At 36.9% G+C, this 16,738-nt stretch overlaps 1 protein-coding gene across 12 annotated transcripts in view; it reads right to left on the reverse strand.

Moving 5' to 3' along the window:
- Positions 1–5,107: 5,107 nt before the first annotated feature.
- Positions 5,108–16,738, reverse strand: part of GOLGA4 (golgin A4) — a 98,511-nt gene continuing 86,880 nt past the window's right edge. For 8 of the 12 annotated variants that reach the window (XM_032102587.1, XM_032102579.1, XM_032102569.1 and 5 more), the window contains 7 exons: positions 16,024–16,044; positions 15,787–15,855; positions 15,106–15,181; positions 13,161–13,264; positions 10,414–10,500; positions 7,903–7,964; positions 5,108–5,841 (listed from right to left, as the gene is read on the reverse strand). In XM_032102587.1, the coding sequence (XP_031958478.1) occupies positions 7,935–7,964; positions 10,414–10,500; positions 13,161–13,264; positions 15,106–15,181; positions 15,787–15,855; positions 16,024–16,044 (387 nt within the window). In that variant the 3' untranslated portion in view covers positions 5,108–5,841; positions 7,903–7,934. Of the gene's footprint in view, positions 5,842–7,902; positions 7,965–10,413; positions 10,501–13,160; positions 13,265–13,370; positions 13,485–15,105; positions 15,182–15,786; positions 15,856–16,023; positions 16,045–16,738 lie in introns of those variants that run through there. The other 4 variants (XM_032102560.1, XM_032102546.1, XM_032102537.1 and 1 more) reach the window with 3 other exon arrangements.

Below are 16,738 nucleotides of genomic sequence, written 5' to 3' on the forward strand. Positions count from 1 at the left end.
AGTAAATGTTAATTACGGCTTCCCAAGACGCAGCATCCCTCCAAGAGATACACGCTCTTACTCTCAACCCACCCGTTCATCTGTGGGTGCACGCGGGACCCCACGGAGCTGGGCAGGGGCAGTATTATACCTGCTTCTTGAAGAAGAGTACACATAACCTGGATCTCTCCTGCTCATACTGTATCTATCTATATAGCAACATTTCTATCAGTCCATTCTAGAAATGAGGTTCCACCATAGCAGAACCTGCATAAAATACACAGAAACTGTGCTTCACCTTGAACAGTTTAATATCCTGAGAATCATTATCTCCTGAATGTGCTACCTCTGATGCTGAGAGGAGAAAAAAATCCACTTTTAGCTGAGCTAGACACTTCCAGTACTGAATATTTGGTTGGATTGGATTTAATTAACAACACTGGAATCTTGGGGCTGAAGTGTGGTGTGCTTTAAATAACATGCAGATAACACTAACCACAGGGCTTCAAGGTGAAGACAGTTTCTTTCAATGTGAAAACACATTTCAGGGAAGTAGAAGCTAGAAGCTCAGCCTAATTACAACTTTCTTTACTGTAAAGGAAAAATCTAACTTTTCACCTCGCCCTTCTTCTTTTTTCTTTCCCCTCTTACTTACCTACTGTTCTAAAAGGGCCACATAACTGGGGATACACTCTGCATACACTCTGCTGTTCATTCCTTTTCCTTTAAGCAAAGTTAAATACTTACAGAAATGCTGGATATGCAAGCCATCCTGACACAACCACAGGCAAACAGGCAAAGGTGTCTCTGCCGCAGGCATGCAGACCTGCTTTGGCAGCAGCACCCACGATGCTCTGCACACCCTGGACCTGGTCAGCCCCCAGAGCCACGCAGGCCTTTGTCTCCATTTTGAAAAGTTACCTGCCAAATCAAAGTGGCTTTCACCTAATTAGAAAGCAGCTAACCTTTACCTAATGGCCACCAGGTGACCTGGACTGCTCTGAAAGTTGCAACCAAGAGATGCAAGCCATGTGTTACAGCAGATCCCTGTGCCACACTTAGCTCCGTTACCATCCATTGCTGTACCACGATGTGCTAGCACAGCCATAAAATAACATGTAATTACTCTAGTGCATACAGGGAACTAACTCAGTGTTAACAGAGGAAGACTAGAATAGGTGTAAATGAAAGCCTGAGAAAGAAAATACAAGGCAGCAACTCCTAGAGCATGGATAGAGACAATGTAGAAGAACATGCAACTTACTGCTTACTTCTATTCTGGCATTTCTAATTTGACATATAATGAACATACACAACCAAAGAGAGTTTGAAAATCCTACGCTAGCAATGCTATTGAGGACCAGCATCTAGGAACAGCTACACCATAGCTTGGTCTGGATATTCATCACATAGTTGAGAGGCTGCCAGGCTTCTGCTCATATTGATGGCCATAACAAAGCTGTAATGACTTTGCAAAAGAGCTGTCTTTTTCTTGAAACAGCAAACGAAAAATAAGCTTCTCAATTTAACAAACTCCACAGAGAAAAAAAAGTATTTTCTATAGCCCACATAGAAGTACAATAGAATTTATGCAAGAGTTTCGATTACAAAAATCAAACCAATCTTCTCAGTATTTATTCCAGTTTACAGAGTCTGAAATCCTCATTTTAGAGGAAAGAACCAGATACCACACACCACATGGGAGAGTAAATAAATTCTAGTTCAGATCACAGAAAGAGGTACTATAAATGGCAGAACTAGAAGCTGGATGGATTTATAGATACTGATTGTAAAAAGTCTGAAATAGCATGTTGCCAATAAATACCAGCCTAGGCACTGAAATAATACATGAATAAAATCCCTGGTATTTTTCATCTAAATTAACAATGTTTAACCCTTAGAACACTAGAGGATGCTCAATAAACATTTTAAGTCTTATCTTTATAAATGGATCTACACATTGTTTTCTGGGCACATGTATGTACGTCCATAAAATTACAAATATCATATATATTGCACAGAAGACTAAGGCAAGGTTCAGTATAAGATGATCCAAATACATTCTCTTGCAGATGCCTCTTTTAATAATCGAGTCTGAATAAGTTTGGAATCCTCTAACGTTTGCTAAAAAGGCAGCCCAATCTTTGATTGGCACTACTAGCACCATTTGACATACCACCAAAAACAAAAAAACATTATTCAAAGCAAAGCACCCATTTTCATGCATTCACCTTAACTTTATTTAAATTCTAAAGCAATGCCTTATTAACATACTCTTGTTTAAGAAAATCTAGAAGCAGTTAGAACTTCAGCCTGAAAAAACTCTTGTACTTAGCACACTTTCCCATTATATTAAGGAATAATTATGTGACTGCTAATGAGTATATATATATATATATATATATATCTGGGAAAAAAACACCCCAAACATTTAACTTTTTCAAAAAGTGAATTTCGGTAGAGGTTACCTGATTTTAGTTTTTAAAAAACAATGACTCCATAATCCCTCTATAATCTCTTTATTTAGGTTACATAAGGGAAAAATATTATTTAGTCTATCCAATGTTGTATGAATATTAAACAGACTATTTCAGTTTGTTCCACTGCACTTAGGTCATGCTTGACAAAGTACAGTCCATAATTAGTTTCTTTCATGGAAAGGGAAAAGAACAAAACTGGAAAATGTGAAAAATAATCTATGTGTGAGGACAAGAGAACTGTAAGCAATCCCAGTAATACTTGCTGTCAAAGTAATAGATCCCTGCAGTGAAGTTCCCAAAGCATAAGACAACATACAGCTTACATGGAAAACTGAAGCTCATATCTATGTTTTACACTGCTGTAACGATAGCAATAGCAAAATCCTACAAATCCTCAGCCAGCTATGAGAGGAATAGGCTTTTTCAGAGCCAAACATACTCATGTCAAGTCCAGTCAAGGCTGCTGCTCTGACAGTCTGGAGGATGCCTTTCTGCTACACAACAGAAGGAAAGAGAAGGGCTTACATTGGAAACACAAGGAATACTGGATCTTGAAAACAAATTTGATACATTTGATGTTTGATAAAAGGAAAAAGTTTAACCCCTTTCCCCAAACTTCCCAGAAGCTACAAATGTTAAAGCAGCATAAAACTTAAAGTTTCGTCAGACACAAGGCAGTGGGAAATAAAGATGTAACTCTTGGTACTTAACTATCAAAAGCAACCTGTGTCCCTTAAAACCTTAAACAACAATTTAAAACCAGATGCATTCTTTAGACTGCTAGTCGCCACAATAGGCCTTGGATCACTCAAATTGTTTCACTTCTAGTTTCACTAGGATAAAAATCTATGCAAATAAATTCAGCTTTTTTTGTTTCTTTTCCTGCAGATAACCAAAAAAGGTGAATCCCAGTGCACTTGCAAAAAAAAAAAAAAAATCCTATCCCTTATGTTCAAAGATGAGCAACTTAGAGGACTGCTTCCCCTAAAATACTTGTTAAAAATTTTATTCATGGAGGACTGATCACCCTGAACTATCTTGACAAACGAACATATACATTACAGATGTTAGTTATTAATATGGTAAGTATCATAGTAGCTAGAGGTTAAATTTATGCATACTTGTGTATCACTTAAGAGGATGACAACTTACATGCCAAAAAGACCACACAGGAATTATTTAAAAGAACAAAGATACATAATTTTCCATCATGGTGGACTTCTATGATGGAATGACTGCAAAGACCAACCAATGTCATCTATCTAGATGTCTCTAAAGCCTTTGACATGGTCTCACACGACATCCTTATCTCCAAATTGGAAATACATGGGTTTGAAGGGTGGACTATTCAGTGGATAAGGAAATGGCTGGATGGACACAACCCAAGAGTTGTGATCAATGGCTCTATGTCCAGATGGAGGTCAGTGATGAGTGGTGTCCCTCAGGGCTCTGTCTTGGGACTGGTGCTCTCTAACATCTTTATCAGTGACACAGACAATGTGATTGACTGCACCCTCAGCAAGTTTGCAGATGACACAAAGCCGAGTGGTGCAATTGGCACAAAAAAAGGAAGGGATGCCATGTAGGGGCACCTGGACAAACTTGAGAAGTGGGCCCATAAGAACCTCATGAAATTAAACAAGTCTAAGTGCAAAGTCCTACACCTTGGTCGGGAGCAACCTCAGTGAGTCCAGACCAGGAGAATACTGGGAGAGGAACTCATTGAGAAGAGTCCTCTGGAGAACAACTTGGGGGTGCTGGTGAATGAAAAGCTGGACATGACGTGGCAGTGTGCACTCACAGCCCAGAAGGCCAATGGTATCCTGGGCTGCAGCAAAAGAAGATTGACTAACAGGTCAAGGTAGGTGATTGTCCCCTTCTACCCTGATCACATGAGACCCCACCTGCAGTGCTGTGCCCAGGTGTGAGGTCCTCAGCACAAGAAAAAACACGGACCTGTTGGAGTGGGTCCACAGGATGCCACAAAGATGCTCAGTGGGCTGGAGCAGCTCTGCTGTGAAGGCAGGCTGAGAGAGTTGGGGTTGTTAGTCTGGAGAAGAAAAGGCTCCAAGACCACCTCATTGCAGCCTTTCAGAACAAGTTTTTAGACAGGCAGATAGTGTTGGACAAAGGGGAATGGTTTTAAACTGAAAGAGGAGAGATTTAGATTATATGTTAGGAAGAAACTCTTTACTGTGAGCATGGTGAGGCACTGGAACAGGTTGCCCAGAAAAGTTGTAAATGTCCCATCCCTGGAGGTGCCCAAGGCCAGGCTGGAAAGGGGTCTCAGCAACCTGGTCTAGTGAAAGATGTCCCTGCCCATTGCAGAGGGGTTGGAACCAGATGATCTTTAAGGTCCCTTCGAACCCAAACCACTCCGTGATTCTAGAATAATTTAGAACTTCTACAAAGCAGAAGAAGAATCTATTTGCTACATTATCATGCCAGCTTTTCAGCCCACCATGTATGTGTTTCGCAGGTTGTGACCTCTTGGAAACTTGAATGTCTTCATTGACTTCTTACAGTTTAATGTACTTGAATTCTTATGAGAGTGATTTCAGCCTAGCAGTATCTCAGCTAACAATGTCTCCAACAGGAGTCAGAACAAAATTGGTGTGTCCATTAAAAGAAAAGTCATACCAAAGATATTCCAAAATTATACAGTAAATAAACTTTATTTCATCTTAGCTCTATTCATATTAGTGCTGTCAACAGTCACAGATCAGTGTATGATACAACTATGTAGTAACTATTTACAATTTACAGGAACATACCTTTTCTCCAGAAAATATAAGTACAAAAGCTAGGAGTAAACAAACGAGGTACTGCAATTTGGATTTATTGTAGGCAAAAGCATATAGAAGTGACCTTTAGCAAACAATCAAGATCAAATCAGGAGAGAATAGTCAACAAGAGTGCCTAGTTCATCAGAAAAATCACCTCAATCGCTATCCATCCAAAATGTATTGCACAATTCAATCAAAAATAAAAAAAATAAATAGAAGAAACAAATCATTTATTTCAACTCTTAAAAAACACCCAGTAAAACCTGTCTAGTACAGCAGTGGGCAATTCCTTCCTTGGATAAAGTCTTTTCTCTCCTTTAAAAAAATAACCTTTAACACAAAATAGAAGAAAGTATTCAATAGAAGAGAAATAACCAAACAACCCCTGATTAGCATTTCTGTCAAGGCAGTTTTAACTGTATTCACAGTCCAAAGGTGGTGCAGAGTTTTGGTTCTTGCTGTTCTGTTTGTGACCTTGAATAATAGCTTTTCTTCTTGTCCCTTCTCAAGGGGCAACAGAGATATAAGCATATTTCTAAGCAGCAATGTCATGAGACATTCTCATCATGAATTCTTCAAGACGGTCATAGCCACAACTAGAAGAATGGAAAGTTAAAAGAAATAATCAAACGTTACATTATTGAGAACAACTTAGAAGCTCTTAATATTAAAATAATGACATTGTTTATTAATACAATTAGGAGATAGAAGAATTTCAAATAAGTCAAACTGCCAAATAATTTGAGCAAGCAATTCCATTATAGTACCTGCAAAACAGTTGAGAAACTGATGAAAACAAAATAAGGTGTAGCAAAACATTCAGCAGTCTCACTGGAAATAGTGTACCACATCACTGCATATTAATTCAAAGAAAAACAAAGTTGTACTCTCTGCATAAGGCTTATCATCAAAATTGAAATGATGATGTAAAACTTTAGAGCTAGCAAATAGCTTCCTCTACAGGAAAATATCAACTGCCTTCACAATGAAGTCAGCATCCACTTAATTTCTAAGTTATATACATGCAAGAATAAGTGACAAAAATACTTGAGATGAAATAGGCAACTACAATTGAATAATGAAGTCTGAACAGTTTACATATACAGTAGCTGATGTTATGAAAGTGTAACAGATAGTTTCTGACATTAAGGTCAATATCAACAAGCCTTTCCATGGTATGTTTCAAATGCAGCTCAGAACACCTGAATTTTTTTACACCAGCATTACAGACAGCATGACAAGAATGTAAGTTCCAAACATACCTTCTGCAACCTATTCTGCAATAGTGTTGGAAGTAATTTTGTTCCATCAATATCAACAATTCAATTCTTTTCAACAAAGGGCTAAAGAAAACAGTTGCTGATTTTGTCAGAACTGATGAAGGCTGTTGGCAAACAGTCCAAACTCTACTGCATTTTAAGTGCAATGAAGTGCATTCACTACTGTATTCAAAGATGGAAAAGAACACAAAGTAGAAACCATGACTGCTAAATGAACACATTTTTTCCTTTGAAAGAGGTATTGGTTTGTGTTGAAGGCTGTGTTCGTATAACTGCAGGAGAGGAAGATAACCTGGCAATTGCACTGTGGTAACTGGCAATGACAATAACCTAAGTTAGTTAATTTTGCTCTGGCAGTGATGCAGGCCAACAACTGCATTTCAGCCAAGAGATAGCAACTGCTTCACGTGCACTCAATCAACTCCTGGCAACTGTGCAAAGCTTTCCAGTTGCAAAGGAGGAAAAAAAAAGTTGAAACAACTATATCCTATAGAATTCATCTGCAGAATTTATTACATATCATACACCACTAGTGACTAAATTATAATCTTATCAGTCAGTGCAGAAAGTTTTTTCCTGTGTACTTCCATATCCCAGTCCTCTCTCAACCAACTATTGCTTGTGTGCTGCTTGTTTAGCTAGGCTAGTCTGATGCAACCTGCAGCTCTAGGCCTATGTCAGCTGTTCCATTCTTGTAATGTTACAACTAGTGTTGCAGATTCATAATTAAAGTAGATCAATAAAACTTGAAGAAAGACACAATAAACTGAGAGCATAAAGCTCCCGTAATTGTTCTCCATCATCTCTCTGCTTTAGCTTCTCTTGATATCAAAAGCTGTGATTCAGAAAGATATTGATGCTTAAATGCAATCATATCCTAATCCCTCTGCAGAGAATATTCATCAATCTTTTTTAAGATAATTCATTTTCATATTTACAAGATGTAATAATTCATTTCAAGCAGTATAGCATGTCTCCCACAAATCTGATTTGCCTATTCAAAAAAAAGAACTCAACAAATTAATAAAGACAAAACAAAGCCAAGTGCAATAAAATTCAGTATTACATATTAATTGATTTAAAATCTGATTTTGTTTATACAACTGAGATTTCTGTAGCTCAATCAACACTTGAAGTTATGCTTAGGGTTAGGGTCAATCAAAAAGATTGGTTTTGAATCAATATTTACCATTTTCAAACTTGGCTTTGTAAAGCAAAACATGATTAAAAGGAGAACAAAAATTATCATACACATATACAACCAAAATTTGGTTTTTAATGAAGGAAAGCAGGCAAGAAAAAACAGCAGAAGAATCATTAATTGCATAATACAGATTTCATTTTACATTAAACAAGAATGTATTAGACTCCACTCACCCACACTAGCTAAGTACAGATTGGTGGCATATTCAAAAGATACCACTGCGAGGTGAGGCAAACTACAAAGCCAGGAAGAAAAGAGCTTATTGGACTATTTTGTTAATAGTATTATGTAGTGTTAACAAATAAGAACTCTGTGGACATCTTGAGATGAGATTGCTGCAGTTAGATCACAACAACTACATAGTAAAAGCCAGATCACTAAAGATTACATTGATCTAGCGGATGTTTATTGACCAGTGAATGTTACAAATTTTCAGAAACTTGTTAAATATATGCCCACTGAGACGGTATAAAATTACGCACAGATACTTAGTACCACACACTTACTCTAGTAGCACAGTAAGTTAATAATTTACACATTAAAATTACTTACAGACGTTTTAGCAATAAACTAACAGCTTTATGTTAAAATGCACATTTATGTTGTAGTTCAGAACTTCATTGCTCATGAGAGCTAAATATTGGATATTTTCATATACCAGCATCAGTCCAATATTAAGTGTGGAGAAACACTACTGCCATGTCAGCAAATGCCAATAAATAAAAAACAAAAAAACCCAAGCATATTTCTTGACAGAATAATTTGTAAAGACCTCTCCAACTTTTTAGGTCTAAACGGAATTATGGAAGACTCATCCCCAGAATAATTTGTGCTTCAGCAAACGAACATAGTAACTTTGAAAGTGAAGGAAAAAATACTTCTTCCTTCATAATACACCCTAATATTTGAGTTTCCATTAGATGTCTAACTCAATCCCTTTGTGGATTTGGAAAGGAGAAAATTCATAGGCTAGATATGAGCCAAGAAGGGACTGCTATGTGAAACTCAAGAGCTATTTGAACAATGATATCCTTAACAAATCAAAGCACTTACAGCCTGCAAAAAAAACCTCACTGTGTGTTCTAGCCAAAATTTAATACCAAGGATAAAAATTTGTTGGATGAATTCAAGTTAAGTTTTTATTTTGTTTCAGAAGCTGTGAATGTCTGTTGTAGGAAAAACAGGTTTAAACATCAAAAAACGAAGTGTCTGCAAAACAAGGCCCATCTCTCTGTTCTCAAAATGTTTCCTAAGTATTACTCTGGCTTACCAAAACAAAACAAAACAAATCAAACCAAAGCAAAAAAAGTCTCAGCTTTCTATTTTAATGTCAGAGAGAGAAAACCATGCTTGAGATACATGATACTTACTGAAGCTGCAGTATTATCAATATTTATATACTTCTAAAAGTATTTAAAATATTTAAGATTGCAGGACTCTCAAACGTACTAAGTGTACAGGAAAATGTTGAAGTATTTAACACTTTCCTCCGATGTGATACTGCAAGACGAAAGTACAGACTTTTTAAAAATTTGTTTCAGTGAATCTACAGGACTTTAACGTATCTACTTCAAGTGAAATGTAAAATTATTGAAATTTTTATTTTATTCTGTATTTGCAAGCACTAAATAAATATATATGCATGGTCAGTGAGAGAAACAGAATGCAATTCTTCCTCTCACTTTAATTCCTAAATATTTCACTAAGCTGACCCACAAAGAGAGGGGTCACAGGGTTGACTCCAGATACAATGTAGAGAAGACTATTACTGTAGTTTTTATTTTAATTAAAAGTATCTCAAATACATAAAACAGTAACAGTAATACCAAAGAAATGCTCATGCTCATATAATCTTATGTCCTTTTGCGTCTGCTTCTCAAACCCAATTTCACCTTTCTAGTAAATAAGTACTAAGCAAATGTTACAAAAAAGACAACATGGGAAACAATGCGGGGAGAAAGACAACACCAAAGTGTTGATGACTCTTATTTTTGACCTGTCCTGACCCAGAGTGAACGGACATATTTTCGTGTTTTTTCAGTACAAAAATAAAACAGGCTCACAAAAAAACCCCAAAACCTAATCAAAACCCCAATCTTGTTAGGATACCCACTTAAGATAAAACTGCACACATCTCACTTCAAACACATGTATGTCAGGTGATTGAGATACTCAATTTTCTATTCTACGAGCATAATGCCTGTTGTTTTTGCCAGAAATTTTATCCTAGCGCTGAAAAAATGTTTCTTGATACATTTTCAAAAAAACTGGTATGACTTAACAAAAACTTCTGAATTTAAGAAGTGTGAATTTTATACATTATATGTATTTTTATATATACATATTTAATATGTCAGATTACTTTTTTAAATTAGAAAATTCACCCACAGAATAGTAGTGATGCTTGAACTTGCTTTGGTCCAACTGTACCTATCGCTATCAGAAATATGGCTTAACTGAAGAAAAATACCAGTAAAGAAAAATGCTTGCTTTTTTTCTCACTCTTGCTATAAAGTCAAACCTAGAGCCGGAATTTCGTATTCCACTAAAGAAGAGGGAAGGAGGGAGAAACAGAGACCATTTGAATGTGGACACAGGGAAAAGAAGATGAAAAAAAAGTTTCTAATTCCTTATTCTTGACACCTAATCCTCTTGCATAAACCTGATTTACTGACATAACTTACCATTGGTCGAGCATCTTCTCGTTCTAGTATCTTCTGAGTCTGATCTGCTGGGAACTTCAGCACTGTTGTTATAACCTTGGCCATTGTCTAGAAAGATATAGGTTACCCATACATAATTCCACATCCACAAAAATGCTTTGTAATATTTTAAAAATTATTTAATTTAATAATACTGGATACTATTTTATTAATGGCAGTGGACAACTGTGAAATCAGTAAGATATAACTATCTGTTTCACATTGTATATGCATGATGTGAATTATATGAAAACAATGTTTGCACATTATATATGACAAGATTCTACGGTCACAAACTTCAGCTACTGTAGTGTGGTATAAATTCCATGGTATCTATGCTCAAATGATAGAGTCCATTAATAAGACAGTATACTAGATAAAAGTGCATGCTTAGAAAAAGCTGTCAATCTCGTTGCATATATCCTGCCAAGCAAATAATAAAGTTGGACTGGAGGGCAAGACAGTAAAACCTCTCAACAAAGACACATATACACCTTGGTCAAGCAGTTTACAAAGGATGTGATAAGTTACACATTACAAGTCATGACAGTAATTCCTGACTCTCAGATCTGTATCAATCTCCACATTTCTCTTACGTCTCCAATACTGTAGACCAACTGGTGCATTCATTAATGTCTTGATCGCATTCCAGTATCATGTACTAGGCTGCATAATTGGCAATACATCCTGGATAATTTGCACAGATTCTTTTGAACTCTGTTCAAAAAAGAGGAAGCATGTCCAGAGATATCAACAGTTCCACTACTGAATCACCTTTGAGACATGGTATACATATTTGTGCTGCAAAACGGGATCCTGCACAGAGAAGGGCCACCAGAATGATCTTACAAGACAAAATTAGATTAAAAAAACACCTCTTCTTGTCCAGGAAGATAAAAGTTGAGAGAAAGGAATATCTGTACTGAGAAGATAAATTACAATGCCTATCTTTTAACTCAAGAACTATATTTTGGGGGGGGGGGGGGGGGGGGGGGGGGGGGGGGGAAGGGAGGGGGCGGGGTGGTGGTGGAAAGCACATTAATACTTTACTAACATATTTAAAACTGTTTTAAAAGGTTTTATCATTCACATCATCACTGCTCATGGTTTTCCACTCCATGTAGCAGGATTAAACCAGTTCTCAAGACATAGTTCCATAAATTTATGATTATATAATCCTGATGAGAGCAGACACTAAGCTCAGTGTCCTCCAGCAACACATCTAATGATTGAAAGAAAACCAGCAGATGAAATCAGCTTGAAACTACTTTTTGAAGCAAAACTTCACCAAAGACAGAAACTAAAGAAAAAGAAACACCAAAGAAAGAGCTAAAGACAATTTTCTTCAGCAATGATTGTAGTTTGTTGCTGTTATTGATGAAATCAACTGCAAATTTTAGTACAACACTGTTTAAAAGGGAAAAAAAAGTAACAATTTATAATCCAAAGTTTTGAGGCATGTATAGCAATGTTTTGAAGATCAGTAAGAAAAAATTTTGATGAGTGAAAATGAGGTTTCAAATTAGGTTTTCTTGAATGAAAATTTGCTACGTGCATCAGCTATCTGCGGTAGTTGTCTGCAGCTGTTTCAAGACTTCCCTTAAGACGAAACACTGCTGACAGACTTTTTAGCATTTTCACTTGTGTAAGTCCCTTACAATTTGAAATCATAAAATCCACTACTGTACATATTTTTATTAATTATTTTAGTTGCTTGTCATTAAAGTAGGAGAGCCACAGGCTTGAGAACAGAAGGTAACTATTGATTCTGGGTTTTTCACATCAGAGATTTGTACTGGTAATAAAAAAAGGAATTAATATCAAAATTAAAAGTGGGATAAAAAGAGAGAGAAAGAAGAATCCCATAAGGAAAGGATGCCTTGCACTGTCCAAGTTTTATTCTGTAAAGAGCACAATGAGAACAGAGCTAATTAAGACAGAAACCTACATAAAATCTCTTTGCTTTATGGCACTCTAAGTTGAAAGCAGGTCAACAATGGAAGAACTCCAGGGAGAAGGAAAACATCAAATACAAAAATTCATCCATATAAAATTTATTATCCAAGAATAATGTTTGTGTTACAACATACCTCTTTTGAATATCATCAGTCCCTAAGCACCAGTATTGCGAGAAGCTACTAAAATTCCAATTAAGGAATGATTTCACAAGCCTGCAGCTTACAAGAAGCCTACTGTCCAGCTTTTCACTACTTTTAAGAGTGAATTAATACTACCTAAGGTATACAGATTTGGGAACACTATGAAACATCTATAAGGAACAACTGAAGAGGTATTTCACCATCTTCACAGCTACTAACAAACTCTTATTTAATCCAACTGTTACTTACCATGTTTGTGTCAAGATTACATCAAAAGATCAGTTTTGCTAATATTGTGCATACCAGCTTTCATTTTACATTAAGTTTGACTGACAACAGGACTTTTGCTGATAAAATCATATCTACCCATGAAGGTTTTTGTCTTGATAGGTACAGTGGTGAGAGATGTGAAACCCCTCTCCACCTTCCACTCATCTTGGCAGGCTGACGAAGTTTCAAAATTATGGATTATGTCTCTTTGGAAGAAAATGTGAAAGCCTATTGAATCCTGTGTCAGAAATAAGCAACATATAACAAATCACAAACACATGGTACTTCACATCTATGCAGCTAGGGTGTTAAACTTTACTGTAACCTGAATCACCTGTCAGCATATACAAATTTCCATACCTTTGTCTCACGACCCATCATATATTCAAAGAGCACTTTCCTCAAGTATTCAAACTCAGTAGGTTCCTCAAACAGGGAAACATCAGTTTGGTGAAGGTTTCCATCTGTGTAAACAAAAATAAGAGAATATTTATACTGAGAGTCACTCATATGAATCCAAGTTTCACTAACAGCACGAAAACAAACGAGAACAAATGCTGTACTCTGCACCTGGGATGGAGTAACTGCAGCCCTCCAGAAAGGCATTTGGGGGTGCTGGTTAGCAGGAGGTGCAACAGGAGTCAGGAGTCTGTGTGCCCTGGCAGCCAGGAGAGCAAACCTCATCTGGAGTGCATCAAACACAGCATCATCAGGCAGTCAAAAGAGGTGATTATCCCACCCTATTTATCACTGGTGCAGCCTCAGCTTGAGTACTGTGTGCGGTTCAGGGCCCCACCATTTAAAAAGGATGTGAAGGTACATGAACACAACCAGAGGAGGGTACCTCTGCTACTGGATAAGGTGCTGGTAGGCACGTCCTCTGAGAAGCAGCTGAGGAGTCTGGGTTTCTCTAATTTGGAGAGATGGAGGCTAAGGGGTGACCTCAGTGCTCTCTACAGCTTCCTGAGGAGACTCTGAGAGGAAGGTGCTGCTTGCTTCTCCCTGGTACCCAGTGCCAGGCCACATGGAAAATGGTTGAAACCTTTATCCATCATGGGGAGTTCAGACTTGACATGAGGAAACATTTCTTTACCAAAAGGGTGTCAAACTCTGGAACAGACCTCTTGGAAAAGTGGTTGATGCCTCATGTTCGTCAGTGTTGAAGAGGCATTTGGACAGTGCCCTTAAAGCCATACTTTTACCTTTTCATCAGCCCTGAAGTGGTCACACAGTTGGACTATAAAACTGATGTTGGTCCCTTCCAGCTGAAGTATGCTATGCTATTCTTCTTTCCACCTGCTTCTTTCCCTACCAGTATATGCTGAGGGAATCTTTGATGACATTTCTTCCCAGCCCTGCACTAGCAGCAGGCACCGAATACCCACAACCATCTCCCATCCTTGACTCTGTCACCTTGAGGGAAGAAGGCATGGACTTTCTGAGGGGATGAGAGATGTAGATCATCCTGAGATAATTTCACCACTTGCACAAATTTGTAAAAAGCAAGTGTGACATGGTTTTCTAAAGTCTTCTGAGTTCAGATAAGATGGGTCTGCACAGGATGGCAAAACCCCGTATCTCTAACATTAGCACAGCTCAATGCTTGAGCCCTGAGTCTTACGCAGGATTTACTCCTCAACTAAACAGCTGCAAATCTTTTGGAGGTGAGCAATACCTGTTCATTTCCCTGTGCATTTTTCTATCTTATGTTAAAATAAAAGAGTCTGAGAGGAACAGTACACCACCAGAGAGAAGGTCCATAAGCCCATACTCTATCTCCAAAGTGTCCAACCACCAGTGTCTAAAGGAGAGTACATGAGCAGTGCAAGTCTACTTCTGTCTGGGTCCTGGGCTGCTCCCAGGTGGCTGGGACCAGCCTCCCCTGGGACCCCCATCATCTCCCGCCAAGGGCCATGGGGATGTGTCCCAGCTCTGCCTGCGACCTTCAGTCCCTGCCTGTGCCCTGCTGTAGGTGTGCCCATCTCTGTCCCTGTGGGTGCTCTTAGGTCCTGCACTACAGAAAGCTTAAGAACTCTGATTAGAGTTCTTTTAACTGAAGCTCTTTTTTTAACAGAGCTCTTTTAACTGAATGACATAAAAAAGAAAACATCAAACAAAATGCTGTGTGAATTGGTCATCTGAGATCACACACCAACTCTATTATAATAGACAAGAGAAAAGAAGGATATCATAAGTGTATTACGTGAGTGTTTTAAAGAGACTGATGTTTTAATAAATTTTCTAGACCAAACTGTATCTTTCAAACAAATGAAAAACTTATTTGTGATGAAAATTGTCTACTTACCTCTATATGGTGTTCCAACTGATGTGACGTAAATATTTTTCTCGTAATGTTTCAGCCGGTCTTCCAGTACATGAATCTAAACAGGTAACAGTTGACATGATAAACGGTGTTAACTAGCAGCTAAAATAAGCTTAATTGAAATAGCTTCCAGCTAAATATCGACTCTTATAAAATCAAAATACATTTCCTTTTTAAGGAAGGAAAACATTAAAAACTGTATTATTAAAAACTGTCCCAATGTTGTACATGTGTATATACACATAAAAATATCTATAGCAGATGTTGGGCATATGTTATATATTCATGTTCCTATTTTATATATAAGCACAGATAAAAAAGCACACAACAAAAATTGTACTTAAACATCAAAAAAGTTTTAGTTTTGAAAAAAAATTCCAGAATTTCATAAGGTGCATTATTCCCTTTTTCACTGTGCAATTGCTTTGCTAACGAGTATCATAAGCATGTGGTATTTTTATTCTCAGAGAATGGAGGTATACTTTGAAAAGCACACATCTTCTGAGAGCAAGCATGAGTGAAAACTATTTTTTTGTCTATTATATTCATAGTACCTTGTACGGAGATGTGCCACATCATCACTTGAAAAGAACAAACCTCTTAATACTGCAAACACAGAGTGTCAAACAAGAATACTTCTTACTTGTTCAACATCACCCTTACCTGCTCTTTCAATTCCTGCTCCTTCAATTTTGAATCATTGACTAGTGTTGTCTTCTGTGCAAGTTGTGCCTGAAAAAACAGTCATATATGGAAATTGCTGAAAATACATCATAGGTACCTTTGCAATAAACCTATTTCTCCTTTTAACACACACAAACTTATAAGCAGTATTTCAGCTTTAAAACTGCTCCACAATGGAAGTATTAGAGAACAAAATCAATTACACATAAGACTTACCTTTAGTTCTGTTATTGTGACCTATAACAACAATAAAAATTTAGATTAAAATGTATGAAAAGTACGGATTATATCAAGCATTAGAGAAAGAAATATCAATCATCTAGCTCTGATACAGTGTTAATTGAAGATGACAAAAATTGACATTACCAAATAATAATAACTAGTCTCATAAATAGTTTAACTTATTTGTATTGACAGTATGTAAAGCTTATATTTAAATTATCTCATTTGATTATGCAAGACAATTATCATAAATATAACTTCAAGAACCTAGCTTTTCCAAATCTTGATGAAATGCATATTGGAGATGAATAATAACCGAATGAGTATGAAATACATCACAGGATACCCTAACTACAATTAATACTATTCAGAATATTTTATGCATTCCCTTAATTCTTCAAGTCACATTTGGAAATGTGAACATTTACCTGAAATTAGCTTCAGTTAAGAGCTTCAAGAGCTCTGCATCTTGCAAAGATGTTTATGAAGTACAGAAAAAATTCTAAGCTGAAATTTCTATCTTTCTTAGAGTGTTCCAACTCTAAGGAAAATAATGCTTCAGTAGTCGTGGATATAACTCAAGGTTGTAAAAGCATTTCAACATCAAATAATTTATGTGTGAAATTTTTTTAAGGTAAGCTAAACCTTAAGGCAGAGTGGTACATATTCACAGAATCACAGAATATTATAAGTTGGAAGGGATCCACAA

The sequence above is a fragment of the Corvus moneduloides genome, chromosome 1, assembly GCF_009650955.1.
Source record: "Corvus moneduloides isolate bCorMon1 chromosome 1, bCorMon1.pri, whole genome shotgun sequence".
Taxonomy (NCBI): Eukaryota; Metazoa; Chordata; class Aves; order Passeriformes; family Corvidae; genus Corvus; species Corvus moneduloides.